At 36.4% G+C, this 23,037-nt stretch overlaps 3 protein-coding genes across 4 annotated transcripts; 2 read left to right on the top strand and 1 right to left on the bottom strand.

Moving 5' to 3' along the window:
* LOC106150446 (aldehyde dehydrogenase, mitochondrial) lies at positions 1-5,123 on the top strand. Its single transcript, XM_013523269.3, has 12 exons — positions 1-138; positions 423-502; positions 643-692; positions 881-942; positions 1,138-1,266; positions 1,653-1,766; positions 2,278-2,380; positions 2,961-3,145; positions 3,366-3,530; positions 3,767-3,924; positions 4,126-4,240; positions 4,454-5,123. Exons 1-12 carry the CDS (start codon positions 64-66, stop codon positions 4,484-4,486), a joined length of 1,269 nt encoding a protein of 422 aa, XP_013378723.2. The 5' UTR covers positions 1-63; the 3' UTR covers positions 4,487-5,123.
* LOC106150444 (uncharacterized) lies at positions 4,985-13,928 on the bottom strand. Its single transcript, XM_013523264.3, has 5 exons — positions 13,574-13,928; positions 10,975-11,057; positions 8,621-9,828; positions 6,010-6,157; positions 4,985-5,701 (listed from the first exon to the last, which is right to left on the bottom strand). The coding sequence occupies exons 1-5, from the start codon at positions 13,591-13,593 to the stop codon at positions 5,376-5,378; spliced, it is 1,785 nt and encodes a 594-aa protein (XP_013378718.2). The 5' UTR covers positions 13,594-13,928; the 3' UTR covers positions 4,985-5,375.
* On the top strand, positions 12,451-22,836 carry LOC106150445 (uncharacterized). Of its 2 annotated transcripts, none has more exons than XM_013523267.2 (14): positions 12,451-12,573; positions 14,590-14,630; positions 15,326-15,492; positions 15,655-15,726; positions 15,943-16,074; positions 16,243-16,303; positions 18,456-18,538; positions 19,615-19,870; positions 19,994-20,296; positions 20,587-20,733; positions 20,977-21,096; positions 21,380-21,445; positions 21,608-21,733; positions 22,194-22,836. In XM_013523267.2, the coding sequence occupies exons 1-14, from the start codon at positions 12,548-12,550 to the stop codon at positions 22,352-22,354; spliced, it is 1,761 nt and encodes a 586-aa protein (XP_013378721.1). In that variant the 5' UTR covers positions 12,451-12,547; the 3' UTR covers positions 22,355-22,836. The 2 variants fall into 2 exon arrangements, with proteins under 2 accessions (XP_013378721.1, XP_013378722.1); XM_013523268.2 differs by having other exon boundaries at positions 15,946-16,074.
* The last annotated feature ends 201 nt before the right edge of the window (positions 22,837-23,037 follow it).

Genomic DNA, 23,037 nt, shown 5'->3' on the forward strand with positions numbered 1-23,037 from the left:
GTCATTGACAAGGCTGTGAAAGCTGCCAATGAAGCCTTCAAGTTTGGGTCTGAATGGAGGCGAATGGACGCTGGAAAGAGAGGGTTGCTGATGTACAGGTTGGCAGACCTGATAGAGAGGGATATTGAATATTTGACGGTAAACAAGTTAAGGTATTCAGCAAAGATAATACTAATTAAATTGGAGAAGCAAGAACTCACACAGTATGTCTGGTATAAGTGAAAGGTGAAAGGTATTAAACATGTAGCACATTGCATTCAAATGTAATAATAAAATCCAAAAGTAACTCTTGCCCCGTTGTTTTGTATTATTTAGGCCTGCACTTTTATTGCTAGAATAAAATTGAATAAGTGATGGTGCAGCACCAAAACGCCAAAATAATACGACAGCACACCGATTGAATATCATCTTACCATTTTTAGTCTTTGGAAACGTTGGACAACGGAAAGCCATTCAATGTGGCTTATTTGGGGGATCTGCACCTTGCTCTCCAGTGTTACAGGTACGATGTTGCCAAGTGGACAGCGTAATTATATTTTTATTAGTCATTTTAAAGCATCTATAATTCTATTAACTATTACACAGTTAGACTTCAAAACGTTGCCGTCATAAATCGTTTCCATACTTGGAATTAATTTTCAGATACTACGCAGGGTGGGCTGATAAAATGGAAGGAAAGACGATTCCAGTAGGTGAGTAATGAGATCACAGGACAATTGTGTGAAATTGAGGATCGATTTTCACCAAGTTATGTTGCAGTAATATCAAAACCTATCGAATGAATGGGAAAGTTAATCGATTATAGTAAAAAACGTGTTTATCGGGGTATTTTTTGATGAACTGAGATACAGAAATACAGACCACTTTCATCGCATTTCAGACGGTGAGTTTTTTGCCTACACGAGGCACGAACCAATTGGAGTGGCCGGCCAACTCATTCCAGTAAGGAATTTAAATACAAATTAATTTCATATATTTCATAAACATCGCAATTTTTACATGTGATGCAATTATATTTTCATTTTCCATCATTATATTTAAAAAAATTGATTACAAAATCAATCTCGCTGTTATGAGATGGGAAATGTCGCGGTGTGGTTTGCATTTGAATTATTTTCACAATTACCAATTTTTCAGTGGAATTTTCCTATTCTAATGATGGCCTGGAAACTGGGCCCTGCCCTTGCATCCGGATGTACTGTAGTGTTAAAGACAGCTGAACAGACTCCTCTTACTGCTAACTACATAGCACAACTTGCGGCTGAGGTAGGTTATTAATTGAAAATGGGTAATGAAATGGTCTGCATATAATAATAATGGTACCATTAAGATGGCCAGAACACTACATGATCACTAACAGAAAAACGTAGAGGCCATGGCCGATTTGGCAATGTGGACGCATCACATACAGTCCTCAAAAATGTCACCTCTAATGTGTCTCAGTCAAGGCAGCTTGTACTCTTTTTTTCCACAATAAAAGGACAATCCAGTCAGAGAAGGAAATATGCAAAAGTCTGCTGAATGCTCTTAATTTTTTATATTCATCTGATCCACACTTTGCTTCATGGACATTTTCTAATTGTGTATCTTTATCAAAAGGATTATCTTGACCAAAATGGCTATATAAGAGAGGAATATTCACCTTTTTCCAGGCTGGGTATCCCCCAGGGGTTCTGAACGTGGTCCCTGGTTATGGTCCTACTGCAGGAGCGGCTCTGGCTGCACACATGGATGTGGACAAACTGGCCTTCACTGGATCCACCGAAGTATGGACAATTGTTTGTTCATGCGCATGTTAATCTGTCAGTTAAAAAACAGTACAAAGGAGTTCTGTCTTAGCTCTTCATATCTTTTAGATAAGTTATCATCATACGTGTATTTGGTTTTCTGTCCCGCTCAAAACTTGATATCTTTCAGAAAAGTGAAATGCAAAAAAAAAAAAAAAAAAAAAAAAAAAAAAAAAAAAATGCATGTTGCATGTTTTCCTTGCTTGGCATAAACTGAACGAATAAAATGAGTGTACTACGTAGTATATGGCCCAGTGAGTGGAAACAGGCCCTTTTTTTCTCTCATTGGGCACTATTCTTCTTAGTTTTCGAGGAACTATGCTCTTTTGTTTTAGTATACTGATTGTCCACAGAGGTATGAAGGAAAGACGACTTTCGATTTTGCTGATTGATTTTCATTTTATTGACGTTTCTAACAGTTGTGAAAATATACTTTTTACAATATTTAAGAACAGGAAAGACTATTTAGCATCGTTTATAAACATTTCAGGTGGGACAGTTAGTTTCCCAAATGGCAAGTGCTAGTAACTTGAAGAGAATCACTTTGGAAATGGGCGGGAAGAGTCCAGTCGTCGTGTTGTCGGACGCAGACTGTAAGTTGACAGAAGCCAAGTAACATTTGGGTCACAATTGCAATTAGGGCCTACCTAGAAGAAAATGTGCATGTCAAATCTAAAAATACAACATATCAAATCTTAATAGTAATCACCTGTTTTGTGGAACTTGGAGGTGTTTTTTGCATCGTTTGCCCCATAATAGTAAAAAACAGTTCAGTTTGAAATAAGATTCACTAGCAGTGTGTTCGCATGGTTGAAAAGCATATCAAAATTTGAAAGGTAGTATTTCTTAGATGACAGTATTGTCAATGAATTCACTTAAACATTTCAGAAATTTGTGCGTCACAGTATAAAAATATAAATTTCAGGGTAAATTATAAATGCTAGTGCATTTCATTGGATTTAACTGATTACCCCCATATATATATATATATATATATATATATATATATATATATATATATATATATATATATATATATATATTTTTTTTTTATAGGTAACTACGGTGTTGCAGGAAGAGTTGCCGAGTTTTTTTATCTTTTTTCTATAAAGTATTTCTTAATATCTGTGTAATGTGTAATGTTTGCTGTTTAGTTCTGAATAACTTTTGCAGTGGAAGACGCCATTGAAAACTGCCATTTCGCCACGTTTTTTAACCACGGTCAGTGCTGTATCGCTGGCACGAGAGTCTATGTGGAGGAGTCAATATATGATAAATTTGTTGAGGCCAGCGTTGAAAGAGCACGGAGAAGAACTGTTGGAGATCCCTTCGACCCCAGCAATGAGATGGGCCCCCAAGTTAGTCTAAGAGTTCATTGTAAAAGCAAAACCTTCATTTCATGGGCAGCTATAAATTTCTAAAAGTTTCCCACTGGAACCCGATTAGTTTGAGTAGCTTTTGTGGGGAAAAAAGATAAAAATTTTCATTACCAATCGAACTGAGGGGGTATTCTTAAAGTTATAATCAATAATTTACATTGTAGTAACCCAGATATGATGCGTATTTTAACATTGCTAGATTGATGACGAACAGCTCGGCAAGATTCTGAACCTTGTAGACAGCGGAAAGAAAGAAGGTGCCAAGTTAGCTATTGGAGGGCACCAGATTGGCAATAAGGGATACTTCATGGAACCAACAGTATTTGCAGATTGTACCGATAACATGAGAATTGCCAGAGAAGAGGTAGGTAAATGATAATTTTCATCACTTTACCTAGATAAAGTACTTATGAAATTTGAAAGATGTCACCCATTCCAGCAGGCCTACCACAAAACAATAACGTTTTGGAACTACAGTAGACACTAGTAGTATACAAATAGTTGCGGTAAGTCATTTTTGTCCTTTCCAGATATTGCGCCCAAAACATACGGCACACAAAAGAATTAATATTCATGCTATGCAAATCATCTTGCTTCCAGATCTTTGGCCCTGTGCAGTCAATCTTTAAATTCAAGTCGCTAGATGAGGTCATTGAAAGGTCAAACGACAGCATGTACGGCCTGGGAGCCGGCATTATGTCCAATGATATGGACAAGGTGAACTATCTGATCCAGGGAATAAGAGCTGGGACTATATGGTGAGAACTGATACAGAAAAAATTATTTGATCCTGTAAGAAAATCGAAAATTTTGCGTCGCCATCTGCTGCATAATGCCATGTATAACAAGTCAAGGGTTGCGCCCTTAAATGATTTTTTAGAGATTAACAGTGGTTAGTATTAGTGGCGTCACGTTAGTACAAAGTTTCTGTTCAATTTATAGTAATTGTTGTATTTCAGGATAAATGTGTATAATAAGTTTGATGCTGCCATGCCATTCGGTGGCTACAAAATGTCTGGTAATGGACGTGAACTGGGGGAGTATGCTCTAGAGGGCTATACTGAAGTCAAAACTGTAAGTTCATAAATTTTATGTTTTAAGAAAGGACACTTTTGGCGGTGAAAAAGAGTAAAATCTTTCAGTGCTAGGATAAGGGGTCACGGTCTACCATTCTCTTATCTGTTGCTAATAAAACAAACAGAAATAGAGCATAAGTTTTTATGTTAGAAATGTAACACTTTTCTGTATTGATTTATGACATCTTTGTTTTGTTGTCTTTTTCTTCAGGTGTGTATGAGAGTTTTACAGAAGAATTCTTAAAAAGTATCCATCCAACGGGAATAAATTTGAGGCACGCATGTTCCCAGCTGTCGACATATCTTTCCTTTTTCCTTAGCTTGGTTATGTAAAACTCTATATAAACTGTTTAAATGACACTGTATTGAATGCTAACTGTTTAAAGTAAAGGTTGCCAAAGGTAATGTATTCTCTGAAATGTTAATGATGTGATGTCTACGGTTTAAGCTGCCAATCTAACTGTAAAGCAGAACACGTCGTTGACCAAGCTACCAGATTATGTCCAGCATTTGAAAGATGACATGATACAGCGACGTAGCCATGCGCCATATATTTTCGAATTTCAAGAAAGTTGTTGTCGCTCTATTTTAGTCATATATTAACAAAGGGAGGTATTGATATCCTTAGAAACTTGTCGAATGAAAGCTTTTTGTCTTCTTTACGTGCTAGATATAGATTTAACTGCAAGGCGTGAAAAAATTTGAACACGACCCAAGTTAACAAACTTCCATGAAGGGAATTAATTGAAATGTAGAGTTTATTTACCTTTCCGAGCACCATTTATAATTTTTATTTTATTATTTCAAATACTAACAATTAATTACAAATGGCCAATATTTCACCGTTTTAGTAATAAAACACTTGTTATATAAAGAAACTATAGGTCTATTTTTGTTAGTTGTAACTTAAGAAATCTATCATCATTTTAGTAACTAATGTACAGTTTTATAAAACATAGTCGGAGATATGGACAAAAACAGTACACAGTATCAAATCGGCACGAGTGTTTCTTGTCAGAAATGTGTCAAAATGGCATCAAAACCCATTTTAATGAAGCAAATCACCACCTCTCTTTTATGCAACGCAATCAACAGGACAATATGGGATAAACTCGTATTAAAATAAAGTCATGTTATAAAGTGCCGTAGACAATAACCGGCACTATCTTATGCCATTTGGCTGTATCCAGACCTTTTGGCATAAGCGCCTCCTGCCAGTGCGCAATCCCTGCTTTGGATGCATTCATTCCAACTCGCACATGCCCCACAACTGCATTCTTACTGTAGGTGTGGACTCTCATAACAGAAAAATCGAGTGTCAGATTTTCTGGTTGTAGGCCTTCAGCTACGTTAAAAAGAAACGGCTCGTTCCAGACTGGGTTTTGACCATGCCGGCTGTGGGTACCTTTTATCTCAATCACCTCACTGTGATATGACAACTTCACGGATACATAATACTCTGAAATGAATCAGTAAATTTTTACTGTCCTATAAGTCAAAGACAAATTTGATGAACAAAATGATATCATGCATTTAAAACATTTTATAAAAGAAAACTGAAATAATTTCGTGTATTTCAGCAACGTTTTGTTGTAATATTAAGGGGTTTAGATAAGATATCTGGAATTTTGACTTCCTTCTTCAGACCGAATTGCAAACGCAAGTCCTGTTATTCCAGAGACAACTGTTAAGGATTTCTTTGTTTTAGTGTATATTGATTAGATGATAGTATAACAGAATTACAAAATATGAAACAGGTTTACCTACCTGGTGACAAAAGAGATCTTCTGTCGGCTCCAGGCAAATTTTGCGCTCGTCTCACGAACACTTTAAGTCTATTAGCCTGTGCTTGATACTGCAGTAATATGAATAACTCGCCAAGTTCTCTCTTCATATAACGGGATGCCGTGGACACCTGTTAAAGGAATATGACCGATGATGAGCAAATATATAGTTTAAAAAACAGTGACATCATTTCTTATTACAAAATTACCTTTTACCCCCCCCCCCCCCAAAAAAAAAAGAAAAAAAAAGTGAAGGCCGACAACTGAAAAATATGCAAATTACCTCTTAAAAAGTTATATACTCGTTTACCATTTTGATACATTAAGCCCCTCTGAACATGACTTTGACCAAACGATATATAATGTATACTAACACTATGGAATTTACAACAATAACAATTCAAAAAATATTTTTACACAGAGATCGAATCATATTCAGAATTTTTTTAATCAGGGTATTCAATCGATATCTTTGTGTGCCTATATAGGATATTTTTTCGTTCATTGCTGTGTAATGTAACATATCAGACCACGTTCTTAAAAGATATTTGATTCGTTCCATTGGTGTTTTTATTGGTGCAAGTTCCAAAAGTTCCCTTTGTTTTTTTTTTTTGTATAGGGCACTTTAATAAGAAATATATTTCATTTTTAACTTCTCATCTTCAGAACATGAAGTCTTTGTTGTATTTCTAGATGGTGTGCCCTAAACTTTGCTATGTTTGGCATGTCACATTTTGGTGTTGGTGCTTTTGTGTACAATTCTCTTAAATTATAATTAGTTTTAATTAATCTTTATGTGCAGACTTTACCGTTTTACTTCTCGATTTCTTGCACACGCATCTTGATGTCTGTTTTTTATATGGATTATCCAGTGTTATTATTAAATTTTGGGTTTTTTTCTTTTTTCTGTGTGACCAATTTATCCTATGTTTTTGATCTTTTACTTCATTTTCATAGACTATTTTGCGTTGCGTTTATCTTGCATTTCAAAGAATCGTTTGTCTGTAGGCCATGATCAAATATATCTTTGTGTTACGGGAATTTGTCTAATTCTGAGTTCGTATAGCTACATAACTTGCACTACGTCTCACTTTTAAAATTTCTTTGCAAAAGTTATTTTGTACTGTTTCAAAGGGCAAGTTATTTATTGATTTATTGAGAGAATCAATCTCATCGATCTCACATCCGTACATTAGAATGGGATTTATGATAGTATGATAGTTTTACAAGCGCTTTCGTTCTTATCCCTCAAATCATCGAGGGTACTTTTCGTGGTTTATTATAAAATTTGTCTGTCTTATTTAATATCACTCTTTATACATGTATTATCTTTATTTGTTGTTGTTCACTGTGAGCGTCCACTTTTTTGCAATAGCTAACCAAATTATCAAGGATTTTTGGAGTCCCTCCACAGAACTACATTGTAGAAGCAGTTATAATTGCTTAAACCATCGAAGACATAACATATTCACAAACGTGAATGAGGCGTGGATGAACAATAAAAACAATAAAATTTGTGAAAATATGTTTTAAAATGCGTGGTATCTGTTGTTCTTACACGAGTACTTTCAATAAACGCAGGAGTCTCAAATTCAGTGAACATTCTCCATGTTAGTAAACAAGTATAAGGCCTAGGCATAAATAAACTATATTAACATGCAAATCACTTGAATTTGAAGATACTTTTGCAGACAGATATAAATCATATAAAATGGGCATTAAGCGAATTCCCGTTGTTGTTAACCTTGTACAAATGGGCGTGTTTTCCCATAAAACGCCTGAAACTGCCTTACAAATGTTTTATTTGAATTGTAAATATAATGAAATGAAGTACCTTACTGAACTTAATCAATAGAACTCATCTTGTCCCTATAGTTTATAAGGACAAAACCTTCCTATAAGCCTTGACGTTCGCACACGAAACTGGCCATTAATCTCAACGTCGAATATAATCAATATGATGACAACTACAGTACAGGGGGTATAACAAGACAGGCAGTAAACTCCAAGTGTCGAGAATGTACTTCATGGTATTTATTGCCTCTTGCATCTTACAATTTTTCCTCAGTGCCTTTTATGACACCCACGCTGCGTTCAGTACGAAAATGATAATGGAAATAAGAAATGCTGGAAATGAGTGCTTGGTAGACTTTTGAAAGATTTACTTTCTCACTGACTGTCACCGACTCTGTCCATACGGGGATTATTTAAAACAGAATGGAGTTACGTTTCATACCATTAAAAACACACAAGAAAATCCTAAACAAGTATGACTGAATTTATAAGCTTCTGAACTTGCTCTTTAGTAAATAATAAGGAAGAGAGACTGAGAGAAGTATGCAAGAGAGCAGAAGACTTGATAAGATTTACAGGAGGTGGAGAAATGGGCGATGATTTTAATAATCCACTCAAATCCAATGAAATTCCACAATATACTACTTTATATGGCGCTGATTAGATTAGGGACTGATTTTTGGAAAAAAAAACAAATTTAAATCTCTTTTTTTTTATCCACTCGATTTTTCCGTTCGATATGAACATTGATTTGAAAATGTGATATTAATTTAGAAAGAGGTGTTAAATCTTTACATTACCTTTTTCCTGCGACCTTTGTTAAGTTTCTGTGTAAAACTCTGCAGATCTTCTGTCCAAGTAAATTGAGACAACAGGAAGAAGACTTCTCCTAAAAACGTTTCCCGACTTCTCCCTGGCTCTTTGATGTACACTCTTAACCTGAGAGAGCAACGTTCTAGATCATCCGAAGTGATATCGGCAAAATGGAATGTTTCGTTGAAAGGAGGGTTTCTTGTACCTTTTTGCGATTCTGAATAGAATTTTTGTTTTGTCTTTGGTAATAGATTAATTTGTACAAAAGAAGAACAATCAAATCCAAATTTTGAAGGAATGCCTATCATTTCATTTACAACAAGCTCTAAGGACTTCGCCGATGAGTGATACGCAATAGAAAAGGTAAGCGTCGTCTGCAGTGCCTCTGTTGTCTCGGTGCAGCTTTTAGGTTCTGAATCATATGACATTGAATGAACTGTCCACTTATTGGACAAACCAGGAGGGGGTTTCTCCTGTAATTGGCGCACCTCTACCATAGAGAACGACCGTGCTGACATTTTAGGTTCTGTAAGCAAGTTACTTGTCTCGATAGATTCATTTGAAGGGTGCGACATCGACCTGCAAGATTTGGTTTTGAGATCGTCTTCTGCTTGTGAAGGTGGTGTTGGAGTTCGGCTTCGACTTCTTGGGATTGGACTAGCAGAGCGCGATTGGCTGCTGCTTGTATGATCTTTGCCATTGCTCAATAAAAGGTTGCTGGGTTCGCTGCAAGAGGATTGTCGAGACCACGTAAAATATGCCTTTCGGTGATATTTTTCCTTTGTGGGAGTGTGTGAAATAGAACTTCTATCAGATCGCCCATCATCAGAGCCGTTATGACTCGAGGCCTTTGGTCTAAGTATCAGAGGCGAATATTGGTAATCTCTTAGATCTGTTTCTCCATGACACACAAGACCGTCCCTGTGACAGTGCGGTCCCAGTCCTGGGTCACAGTTTGGTGGCATTTTTTGATAACCATAGTCGACGTGATTTTGTCTCTTTAACATATGAGTAATTGGTCTGTGGGTTTTTGTTTTGTAATTCACAGAGAACTTGTTCGCCATTTTTTGATACTTGGCTGTTTTCTTTCGTTCCTTCCAAAGTTTTCTTATGCATGTGATGCATACGAATAAAATGCAACCTACGCCCAGTGCTACACAAATAATCAGAACGGCGATCTCCCATCCTGGCAAACCTGCAAAGATACATTAGTAATATTGTTAAAAATCTAATTATATTTTTGTCGGTGTAATCAATTAGCAATCACCAAGGAAACCACTATGTCTTCAGTAACATGTTTCACTATACAGGCGCTAACAGCTGACGTGCCAAAGATATTTTCATAGGGATCTAGAAATAGCATTCATTCTCACAGCCGTTGTAACAGCCGCACTACACCAATATTACAAAAAATAAATCTGAAATCCATAGTGCCAACATGATGCCGGTTCTCTGTTTTAAAGATTCCAAAAATTATGAAAATTAATCACCCTGACAATGCTAGAATAGTTATTAAAGACTCTAATATTTTGCAAATGTTGAAAAACTCATGTGAAATCCGTACAGTAATATTTACCAAGGTCTTCACGCCGATCAGGTTTGCCCATGATATTCAACCCAAAATGTTTCTCTCTGCATTTTAAAGCATGAAGTGAGCCTGAAAACGACCCGGCCTGAACATTTCCCCTGTGCAGTCGCACTTATTTTCACTTATAATTGTACAGATTCCGACAAACTGAATAAAATCTCAACGTTCGTGAACACCAAAGCATTTTCAGCATCAGGACTCAAGTTATGCTTAATGTTATCTCGTGGATCCTTCAAACCACATGCGGTGAAGTGGTTTCATTATCTCGCACTAAAAAGTTACCCAGGAATAAGCAATGTAGTTACTTCGCTATACATGTCAGATCTTAATGACACTTAATTTACCATAATTATCATGGATCCCAACGTTTCTTCATCATTCGGAAGTATGGCATCTAATGTCTTTTGAATTATACCTCAAATCCCTTATTTAATCTCTGTCGTAGCGAGTTATTTATTATTATTATTATTTTTTTTTTTTTGGGGGGGGGGGGGGTTAGACCAGGTCTAACATAGAGTAAACAACTTTAAAGTAAGAAGTGAACAAAAAACTTAACCTCTACATTAAACTGCAGTTACACGCTAATCAGACGATTATGGACCGGCTGGAGGACGGTTGGTATATAATCGATATAATAGACATATAGGCCCCTGCTGCAAGCGTCTGTGTATAGTCCCTATGAAGGCCGTTTCATGCATGCATGTACATTTACGACGCTTTGATAAATGCCCACAACACTGGACTGTGACTTACCACTCTGATCACTTTTCTTCATGCTAATGTCGCTGCCATCTGTCAGTAGCTTTACATTGAAGGGTTTAGGAATCAGCGTGGAACTAAAAAACAGAATTTTCTTGAATGGAATAAAATAATATATAATATAGGGTATTTATTGTCATATAAAGTAGTGGAATGATTGGTTTTTCTATAGAAATTTGAAAGTGATATAAAACCGGCGCAGGCCAAAATGTACGGCCTACGTGCGTGCTGTTAGACGGGGACCGGAGCAACGGCAGCTGCGACGGGGCTCAGGACTTTTACTGACAATCTGAAAATTCCGGATATTCAGAGTATCCATGCATACACGTAGGCCTGTATACTGAGAGAGCGGGTGTCAAATAGGCCTAAGCCAACATAGCAATCCAGAAGTAGGCCTACACATCGTTGACCAACTTTGAAGCTTGGGGTAGACCCTTTTAGATAGTCTAGATGAAAAAAAAAAAAAAAATAAAAGGCTGGACTTGATGTCAATTGACATCGAGTCTTAGGCCTATTGCTGAATTAGCCTAAATAGATATTTAACAGATAGGCCTATTTCAGAGAAAAATACGCCCGTTTTTTTGACAGCAGATTTAATTTTGGTCACTATTTATTTTCAAATTAATGGATAGGGGCCTACATTAGGCCTTATTAAGTAGGCCCTATACTTAATTAATATTAGGCCTAGTTGAAATATGATTTCTAGGCGAAATAGAGGTTGGCATAGGCCTAATTAATAAGTAGCCTAGGCCTAGGCTATTATTATTATGCCTATAATTTAGGCCTATATATCTTTCCATCATTTAAAGGGATAATAACTCTTCGTATGAGACCTATATTTCACAATAAAAACATTGTGAATAACTCATAGAAATATAATATATTCTGTTTTACCACAAAAACTGCAGTTATAGCTCGAAATTCTGATATTTGAGCTTGTCTTTAAACCACGTGACCTCCATTGATAGCTATACTCTGTTAAAATCTCTTAAGAGATTTTAACAAAAAACCAAACTTTTTAGAAAAAAACAGGGACTAACTTTGAATGTAAAAATGGATTTATTAACCATTGGCAAGTATGGGAAAATTGTTGTTTACTCCAGGAAAATTCATTTTTGGCTGAAACGAAGAGTTATTATCCCTTTAACGAATAAGGCCTATTGTTTGCATATGTTCTGAAATGCCATCCCCTCACATCCAAAGTAAGAAACGGTTGTGTAGGCCTATTACTTTCCGCTGAATTTCTCAGACCCCTCCCTCACCCCGATCAACCCCTTCGTCTACATATGTAGGCCTATGTGCACTGCACTGTAGGTTAGCCTTTGCATACCTAACGTTATAAAACTTCAAGCAAACCCCATATCGACTCCGATATTTCAGTAGAATTAAGTATATTTTGTTTTCCGTTTACTTCTTTATAAAATTGGACATCATGTACTATTGAATAAAATCAAGTTGAACGAAACGAATAGGCACGCATTATACTATTTTTGATTTTCATATACGGGCATCTGATAAGAAGTGCCCGGATGAGCAAGAAAACGCCATTTTGAAAAGCACCGGCAGCATGTCTCATGGTCGAGATGAAAGCGGGTACGTTACATGTTGCAGTAACAGATGTACAAGCAAATGTATTTTATTTGCACAACAGCCATGGACCCTAGGGGCCATATTTATTAGAATATTTAATCCAAATTAGTAAAAAAACTGTCACTTTATCATGGAAATTGCCCCTGCTGTCGACATGGGTCTTCCTTTGTTGAATTAAAGCACGTTGGCATTTGTATTTCTTGATTTACGTTTTACAAGTTGCTAGTACTGTCCTCCTGTTAGTCTGCTTTCCTGGATTTTTTGCGGGCTATGATTACTATTTTTGTTATGTTATATTGAATACAAAAGAGTTGCTTTGCCTCTGATATACTACTAGGTCTGTATGCAGATATGTTGGTTTGTATTGTTTTATTATGTGTTTATAAGGGAAAAAACCCCTCCTGACATCTTACAAAATAATTTGCACAATAATGTTGTTTTTCATTATTGGATGATTATTTAAGTATGTTCACTGCTTCAAATGTTATCATTGAACTTATTTGAAGTATGATTATTTTTACCTGTAGGTCTATGTGCATAAGTTACTTCATTTCAATTTTCTGTCTTTGGAATTAATGTCCACTTAACAAGTTAAGTATGAAAATGCTTCAGCAGATAAGAATAAAATAGCAGCACATGATTATAGTATCAACTGAGAAGCTAGATAGTTACATTTCTGTTATGCTCGATTTTGATCTTGTCCTGACCAAGAGGTATTCGTTTATGTATTCTTTTACCCTAAATGCTTGTATGTGGATGATTTTCACACTTTGGCTATTTTCTTTTTGTTCTGCACATGATTGCAGTTTTGCATCATCTAAATTTGCCCAGTCTAAGGTTATCTATCAGTTTTTAAAAGAGAAAACGAAGCAGTAAAATAATAAGAATGAAGTAAGTGATATAAGTTACATGCTTTATAATTACTTTTACAGGTAGCGTAGATAAAGAGAATAACCTCAACTTTTTTTGTTAAACATAGTATTATTTAAATGTTTTATCTTACCTGTTTTTCTCATGAATCATTTTTGCATATCACTTCATGTACATCTGTTCGTCTTGCTGCCCTGGTAAATTATATTTGAGAAGATTTCCATTTTGCTTACTGTAAAGGCAGAAAGGTTTTTGTTTTCATTACAAAAGCTGTATAGTTGGATAATAATAGTGCTGATTCTGAAATTGGAAACTATAAAGGATTGTCAGTCAGTAATTAGGCTGATTTCTTCCCTTTTCCTTTGCCAGTATATAGCTCTGGCCCCAGGCTAACATCAGATGACATAAGTGCAGTACGACCTTCTGTTTGAAAGGTGCACATTTTGTGATACTGATCTGCCCTGAAGTGGTAGCTGATCCCATCTAGCTTGTCACACCTAAAGTGTGATGTATACCCTTCCAGGAAGGAGTAAAGTTGAAGTGAAACATTAAAATTTGAACTCCTGGCTCTGCTATTTAAATCAGAAAATATGTTCTGTGCTAATTTTTTAAAATCATGGCACTTGATTCTCACTGGATCAGTTTTTAAAATGATTTACCAGAAGTTAGACAAAATAGCTGTTATACATGGTCCTGGCAGTAAATAATCTATTTTGTAGTATGAGATGTATTTAGCTCTAAATGTGCTGGCAAAAACATCATTGCCACAGTGTGCGGTAAGCAATTTTACCAACCCACATATTTCATTTTTAGTAATTTTTTCTTCCTGAATTTTGCAGCTGTTTCTTTCAGTAAATACCAATGCAACTTAAATGTGAAGATCAAAATCATGAGAATAGTTCTATTGTTTTTAGAGATACTCGTTTTAGTTTTGTAATGTTTGTGTCAGGGGAAGAATTTCAAAGTTTGTTAATGTTGTCTTCAGTGTGATTGTACGGCTATAAAAAGTGAATTCAAAACAAATGATTTAGTGTACCATTTCCGCAACACTTGAATAAAGTGTCTACTCTGACTTTTTTTTTGTTGGTTTTGAACCATTCATTTATATATTGGCATTATTATTGCTATGCTGATTGTTTGTGTTTGCAGGAAGCTGTTTGTGGGAGGCCTCAGTTGGGACACTACCCAGGGTAAGTTGTTAAATTTTGCATGTAAGCATGTTCTTTGTCCAACATGACAGTCTGAATGTTTGAGCAGTTTTTGAGTGTTAAACTTTTGAAATTGTGTATTTTCTTTAATTTTTACTCACATTTACACTGAATGCTAATTTGATTTGGAAAGAAGCATTGGGGAACAAAGTCAAAATTGACCACTTTCACAAACTCCTCCATGGTCACATTCACAACCAAGTTGATCTGCGTATGAACAGATTCGTGGATCAAATATGGGACTGTATGTGTCATAGGCCTTCTACCTGAATGAGCGTTTGCATGTCCAAGTCGTAGATCACATAATTTCATGCCATTTCCAATCTGATAAAGTCCAGTGAAAGAGTTCTTTGAGGGGTATTTAGTGCTACATGCTATATGTTGCTATCACATCCCATCTTGAGTTTCTACTCGAAGAACATTCATGGGTTTTGATTTTGTCATGGGATATACCTTTATCTCATGGGATATATGTTGTTTAGGTCAGGATGTCAGTGATGGAGGTTTAAAATAGATGGGTAAAGTGTTACAGTGATTGGAGCAGAGATCGTAGCATGTGACAGCTGGAGTACTACTACCTATTAATTTATTACTAGTAATAAAATTGTATGCTGATTCTCACACCAAATAATTTGGTGTAATATTGGTATGTTAAACTTGATATATTTTTCTTGCAGAATCCCTACATGCCTACTTCAGTCGGTTCGGTGAAGTGGTAGACTGTGTGGTGATGAAGAATCCAAATACAGGGAAATCGCGTGGCTTTGGCTTCGTCACATTCAGAGACCCAGCATGTGCAGAGGACGCTTTATCAAAGAGTTCCCATGACATTGATGGAAGAGAGGTAAAAGATCACTGTGCACTTCAATTATGTGTATAGCATTTGGACATTTATATAATTATCTTGCCTAAAATGAAACGAAGTGATAACCTGGTTTAAATAGGTAATGTAAGCCTATATATGTAAGGTGATTATACATTTATATATATATATTTGGTATTTTAGGTTGATGCCAAGCTTTGCAACCCCAGAGGAGCAGGAGGGGACAGAGGTGGTGGAGGGGGAGGAGGAGGAAGGGTAATTAAGAGTTGAAAGTGATATCTTTTTATAAAATAGAAGAAATACTGAAGGAAATATTCATAGAAAAAAAAAAGAGAAAGAAATGTTAAAAAAGTTTTCTCTTATTATCAGACGTCTCTCTTTCTTTGGAAATTGTCAATTAATATGGTAACCATTGAAAGCTGAAGAATTTCTGTGTAAATATACTTAATGTTTGCTTTTCATCCAAAACAGCAGCATGGGGGTGGAGGTGGCGGAGGAAGAGGAGGGAACTTTGGGGACAAATCTAGGAAAGTGTTTGTTGGAGGGATCCCACCTAATGCAGATGAGAATAACTTGAGAGACTTTTTCAGCAGATGGGGAAAGGTAACTTGAATAAAATTTAAAAGTTTGTGTGCATAATGCTAATTACAAGGATAAAATTGTGCAGTGTTCTAGGATGTCATATGTTGTTCTCTACATCTTTGTGGTATATTTGCCTTTGAAAAGGAAAAATGACTAAAAGGCTAATATTGTAAACAACCAAAATTTCAGGTAGTTGATGTGACAATCATGTATGACCAGGCCAAAGATGGACGCCCCCCAAGGTCAAGAGGTAAGTGAACTGGACACTTGCATTATTTTATGCTTGTGTCAATACTATCAGTATTTGTAGTTACCTTAGCTGTGTGAGTAAATGGGATGAAGTTTTGGCCTCAGCAGTAAGGAGATGTGATAATTACAATATTGAATGGTGTAAAGTATGCAGAGTATGTTGAAAGGCAGTGCGCATTCAGGAATTAAGAATACATATTTGAGAGGAAATAAGATTGCATGTACTCTAAATAATTTCATTGGATATGAAGCTTGGGTATGATTGGCTTTATCAACTTGGTGGGCTTTATGTGTAGATTTCTATTTAAGAAATCATCTTTATGTTGTGCTATACAGAAGACTAAAAACAATTAAACAACAAGGATTTGATTTTCATTCAGACTTTTTTTTACCATGGATAGAAAGTGTATACATGGATGTTTCAACCTCCAGTGCATCATGTAAAGATACATGAGGTGACAAACAGTATGAGCAGTATTAACATCATCATCCTAAGTTGTAAGATATAGTATTCCTTGACTGGTGTAGAAGAATAGTGGCATTATGAAACTGGACTAAGGAGGACCAGATATGAAATTTCAATTGTATGTAAAGCCACTTTTGGTATGGCAAATTGAGGAAATTGATAGTTATGCTTTGTCCTGGTATCTGGTGAGTCTGAGGTCATCACTTCATCCAGTGTACACATTAGGGATTTTAAGGAGTAACAGCATGATTGTAAGACTTAAGACAAATATTCTGTAGTGTCCATGCACAGTTGTAGTGATCTATCTTATTATAAACACCTAATATTAGTATACATATATGACATTGTTATCCCCACCTGTCATGTGTGGGGAATAAATTCAACATGTGCTTCTGAACACGGGTCAACGAAGAGATGGTTTAATTCCATACAATCCCCTACAAGCTCTATTTCTCTCTTCATGGTGTGATTTGTAGTTGTTTTTCTATGCATGAAGCTTAACAAGTTGGTGATCACTTCTTTTCTAGCACAAGTTACTGCTCAGCTTGGTCTTTTGGGAATTAATGCTGAGAACAGTGGGTGATAGCAGTCTGCTTTGCAGACATCATTGAATATGTTTAAATTATACATTACATATTATTACCATTTTCATAAAGAAATATTTAAGTTGATTATTTGTTAGCAGAATTTTGCATTAATATATTATTGTGTAAATATTCTTACATATTAGATAGCATTTTGCATTATTAAATTATTCATATCTATGTTGTTTTTATGTCATTACCATGTTGTCTTTTCTTTGCATCTAGGTACTTATATCACATGCCAATTTAATGACTTAGATTCAGCACACTGCCAGTTAAAATTTGATATTGAATCTAGTGCATTTATTAAATTACCCATTAACATGTAGTTCAAAATATAGCAAGCTAGGAGCATAGTTATAAAAAGGGTCTTGTTTATCTTTTTTTTTTTTTTTTTTGCACTAGCTTCAAAAACTTATCAGATAATGCTTTCTTTGCCAATTTAGAAATTATTTTAATGAACAAATCATGCCATCCAGCTTTTTATGTAAAGGGTTTGTATAATTCTGTTAAATGCAATCATTTTTAAGTTGTTTTGTACATAAGTTTGGCTTTAGAAGTATTTAAAAAATCGTCTTTAGGTTCATGACTAAAAATTTATGTTTAAGTTCACTTAGAAGTGAATTGATATGTGAAACATTGTTACAGTTATCTTTTCTTATAAACATGACATTCATATAATACAGTGTGTTATACATGTGATGCAGGAATTTGAAATGAGATGATTTTTTATAACTGAAAACAAAGACCTGATATAATATGCTATTTGCATGTTTTATTATATAAGAATAGTCTATATATTTATGAGGAGTTTAGTTTAGACATTACTTCAAGAATTACTATGACTTTCCTTAGTGCTGCGTGGCACACAAATCGTCACTGTAGAACAGGTGCTTCATTTGTTAGCAAGTTTTAGTCATTAATTAATGGTTTAGCTACCTACGGGGTTTTGACAGTACTAAAACGGTTAAGGCATGTTTGAATCATGCAAGTTGCTGGATGTTAACCTTTTTGTTAGGGACAAAAATAACACAAAAAGCTATGAATTGGATGTTGTACTGGCAGTTGTGCTGAATTCACCTTGATTCTTCCCTCCTCAATAGGCTTTGGATTTTTGACGTTTGACAATGAAGGCAGCGTAGAACAAGTCGCTTCCATGCGATATTTCCAAATGAATGGCAAACAGGTTTAGTTATTACTTTATTAGTTTTCTGAAACAGAAATACCTTATTATCAGCATCTTACTTGTAATTTCACAAAGTATGCAGGATGCATACTTAATAATGCTGAAAATAAGTGTATTTGATGGCAAAATGTTGCAACCTCTGCCTATCCAATTTGGCATGAGTTTGTAACAATGCCTTTATCAAAAAACAAACAAAAAAATAAAAAAAACGTGTCTTGTTTGAATATCTAAAATTTTATCATTTCAAAGTACTGAACAGAAAGTTCGGGTCATTCGACATTATGTATAAGATTTTCACATTGGCAAGAGGCTCAACAACTTGTAAGCTGCGTATATTTTTGTTGGATTCGTGTTTTAAGAAAGACAAACCAGACATGTTAGTGAAGAGTTGGTTCATTTTGGTGATTTTGTTAGTTGCTCAAGTAAGTATGTTGACAAACACATGCTACATACAAGTTAAACTTGGAAGAAAGATAATTTCCAGTGCATTATCTAGATAATTGGTAACATTTCACTCACAAGAAACAAAAGTAGTTTGTAGTTTGTTTGTAGCATGTGTTGATGTTTTTTTTAGATTGACTTTGGCATTTGGTAGCACAAAAAATATATAAATGATAATGATTATGATTATTAAGAAATGGCAAAATCCATGCCTTTAAAGGGCCAATCTGCTTACTGCTTGCCAAGTGCTGGAGCCAAAAAGTTAAAAAGAAACAGTTAACAAAGCTCAATTAAAAGTTACCAAGTTTATTTATTAAATAGATGGTAAGCATTTAATATCAACATTAAGGTACTAGTTGTAGAATTATTATTTAATGTAACATATATCATTAGTAACATATTATCAGTAACATTTTAAGTCAGGCCAATAAGATACTCTTTAAAGGTTTTATCAACAATTAGAACAATTAAAAAAAACAAACAAAGACATAATTGTTTAAATGCTCAAATTCAAAGGCTGTAATTTCCAAACCTTGACAAAACCAATATATCTGGAAAAATGACTTAATGATACCTTTGAAATTGGGCTTGAAATGAGAGCTTGGTTTGGCTGACCTTCTCCTTTTCTTTATTAGGTGGAGTGTAAAAAAGCTGAGCCTCAGCACAAACAGGGAGGAGGCGGAGGTGGTGGCGGTGGTGGCGGACCGGGAGGAAGAGGAGGACCAAGATGGGATGGCCCACCAGGGCCACCTGGTGGCTTCATGGGTGGTCCACCAGGACCTCGCCCACCATTCCCCCCTGGACCAGGATATCAGCAAGGCCCAGGGTTCCCTCCACAGGGGCCATATGGTGGCCCCGGACCATGGGGACATGGTCCTGGACCTGGACCAGGTGAGATGCACATATACATTTTACTTCCAAATTTTCCTAATTTTATATATTCATTTTTATTATATATTTGAAGTGTAGTATGTATACAGTGATGAAATTCTTTGTTACTTTTGTGTTATTTAGATGACAGATGGGGACCACCACGCCCACCAGGTCCAGGGGGCCCTGGAGGTCCCCCACCCCCAGGGGGTCCACCTGGAGGTCCCCCAGGGCCTCCTCCAGGCGCAGGAGGCCCTCCAGGACCAGCTCCAGGCCCCGGAGGACCAGGTCCACAACCTCCACAACCAGGCCCAGCACCTGCAGTACCACCACAGCAGCCATCATATGATTATTACTCTACCCCGTCAGCACCCCCAGCAGCAGGTGCCCCACCAGCAGCCCAGTCTTACTATGGAGCTCCACAGGGAGCTCCTGCTCCAGCAGCAGGTACATTCTTTACTACTACCGCCCCAACAGGCACACAGCAGCATAAAAAGCTCTGTGTTAGTTTGGGTGCCTTCTCTGCCTTCTGCTTGCTTATATTTGGGACTTCCTTCTTTGCTTAAGAGGGAGCTACGTTAATGAGTATCCACGTAGCAACAAATGGCTTAGATTAAGTGCCTAGTAATCATGATTTTATGAAAAAATGTGTATTTATTTTAAAAATGGTGTGATTATACATTTGATAATTGTTGTAAAGGAAAAGCTAGCTTGTTTGTTGCTTGTCCTTCCTCCAGGCTATGGTGCTCCTCCTGCAGCTGCTCCTGCCAACAATGGCTGGGTGGCCCAAACCCCGGCTACCCAGGGCTACAGTGCCTACTCTCAGCCTGCTGCTGTCCAGCAACCTGCAGCTTACGGTCAGCCACCAGCACAGCAAGCCTATGGTAAGTAGGGGGTATACAAGTCACTATAAGTGATTGATTAGGTTTTGAGTGTGTACTTAATTATCGTTTTGAATGCATCAAATGACTTGCATCACATTTCCATATTTTATGCCATTTGCCAAATGTATGGGCAACAGTGATTAATTGGTTCAAGTGTATCAACCCCATTCTGCATACTGAATAGCAATGCTGTAGGTGGCTTTGGTAATAGTTGTAGACTTATGACTTTTGTCACTTGCACAGGAGCTCCTGCCAGTGCCCCTACTGCCCAGGCCAGTTCCTATGCTGGATACAACTACAGTGCACAGCCAGCACAGCCAGCAGCAGGGGATCCATATGCTGCACCACAGGCAACTACACAGGGTAGGGGCCTTGACCAATGTTATTTTGTATAATAGTAAAATTGTTTTAAAAAAATTGGGGGGGGGGGGGGATGCTGTTATTGTGGTCATTATAAGTATTAATTTTCCTCAACCATTTCAAAATGACAGATAGAAAATCTGTGTAATAGTTTTAAAAGACAACTGTGTTGTTTAACGTATACAAAGATTGAGAACCTGCTTGCAACTTTTTATTTTGATGTGACTTAGTGCTAACATTTCCCCCCAAATTTATTGTGATTGGACTTTTGTTTTCTGCATTTTAGCTTATGTTGCACAGCCCACAGCAACAGGCACTCCATCTACAGCTCCAGCAGCTGACTATACCTATGGTAAGTTTGTTTATTCTGGTATTCTGCTTTCTTCAAAAATTAATTAAGGTGACAACAGGTTGTATTAATGGCTGCCTGAGTGACTTAATATATTGATTGCAAATGAAACCATCTTGGTGAAAGAAGGACAAATGAGATGTTTGTTCAATGTTCTATGTGTAGGAGCCTATCCTCAAGAAGCCAGTGCCTATGGTCCCACCAGGACGTACAGTGGTTCAGACAGTCAGCCAGCAGCTACTCCATCATATGGCGCTACACCCAACACAGGATATGCTGCAGCACCAGCAGGTATTGCCTTATAATAAGTCAGCTACAGATTGAAGGCACGGGCCGTCAGACTTGGGGAAAAAAAGCTTTGTATATGTAATAGAATGAAGTAAACATATAAATATCAAAGAATTATGCATATGTGTGTTGTGTGCAAAAAATATGTATCACAACTAGTGTAGTAATAGAATTGCTGTTTTTTTTTTTTTTTTTATCAAACAGAGGCAAATGATAGAACAAGTAAAAAATTTTGTGGTGTATTACATTTCCTTACTCTTAGTTTCCACATTTTAGTAGTCTTAACCCAGCATAATAGTATCACATGTCATCTGCAACTGCAAGGCACCATGCATTGTGCTTTTTGGACATCACAGCGGTTCAATTACAGTGATTTTTTTTTTTTTTAATATATTCATTTTTATGAAATGCCAATTATTAAATGCCTTATTTAACCATTACTCTCACCACTCATCATTTCCAGCAGGATACGATGCTAGCTATGGCACGGCTCCTCCAGCTAACCCTGCTTATGGTGGTCAAGGGGATGCCCCAGCTCCAGCAGGAGGATATATGGCTGCTCAGTCTGGGTTTGGTAGAGGATCAGCATCAACAACACGCGGGTATCACCCCTATGGTCGCTAAGTGGAACAAACCAGGAGGAATGACTTTATTTTTGTATGCTTTTATTTGTAAATATGTGTAGTATTAAAGTGGACATTGCTCATGTGTGTATTTTGAGGTTTGGAGACCAGTGATGGCAGCACTGAAGAAGATGCAATACTGTTGTAAAGCCATGTTGTTGAATGCCACCATTGGGTGAAATGTACATGTTTTTATTGGGATATTTTATCAGAGATATTGTGCAAAACATGAACATGAATTCCTCGCCAGCAAATTCTTTGCAGATTGCTGACAAATCCACAGTAGCTATAGATTTTCACTCTTTTTTTTAAGTAGAAAAAGACTTTTGTAAGATTGATTGCTATGAGAATTTGCAGAATTCTATCAGTGACCAAATTTCAAGCTCATCTCATTGTTCTTATTGTTTTAAAGGTAACGGAACTGATATTGGAATTGTTTGACCTTTTAAGATTTAATAAACCCAACAAGTAGACAAACAAAAATATTTGCTCAATTGGTTTTATTCATATAACATAATATCGTCTAGATAATCAAGTTTAAATACTGTAATCGTACTACTAATCTCACGAATGCCTTAGGCGAGATGCTGCTTGTTGACCCTTTGTATAATCTCATGTCTTGAATAGCAAGCCTTTTGTGATCCTGTAAGGTCTAAGTCATCCTTATGAAAATTTTAATCAACG

The sequence above is a fragment of the Lingula anatina genome, chromosome 1 (genome assembly GCF_051362555.1).
Source record: "Lingula anatina isolate TDL-2025a chromosome 1, LinAna3.0, whole genome shotgun sequence".
Lineage (NCBI taxonomy): Eukaryota > Metazoa > Brachiopoda > Lingulata > Lingulida > Lingulidae > Lingula > Lingula anatina.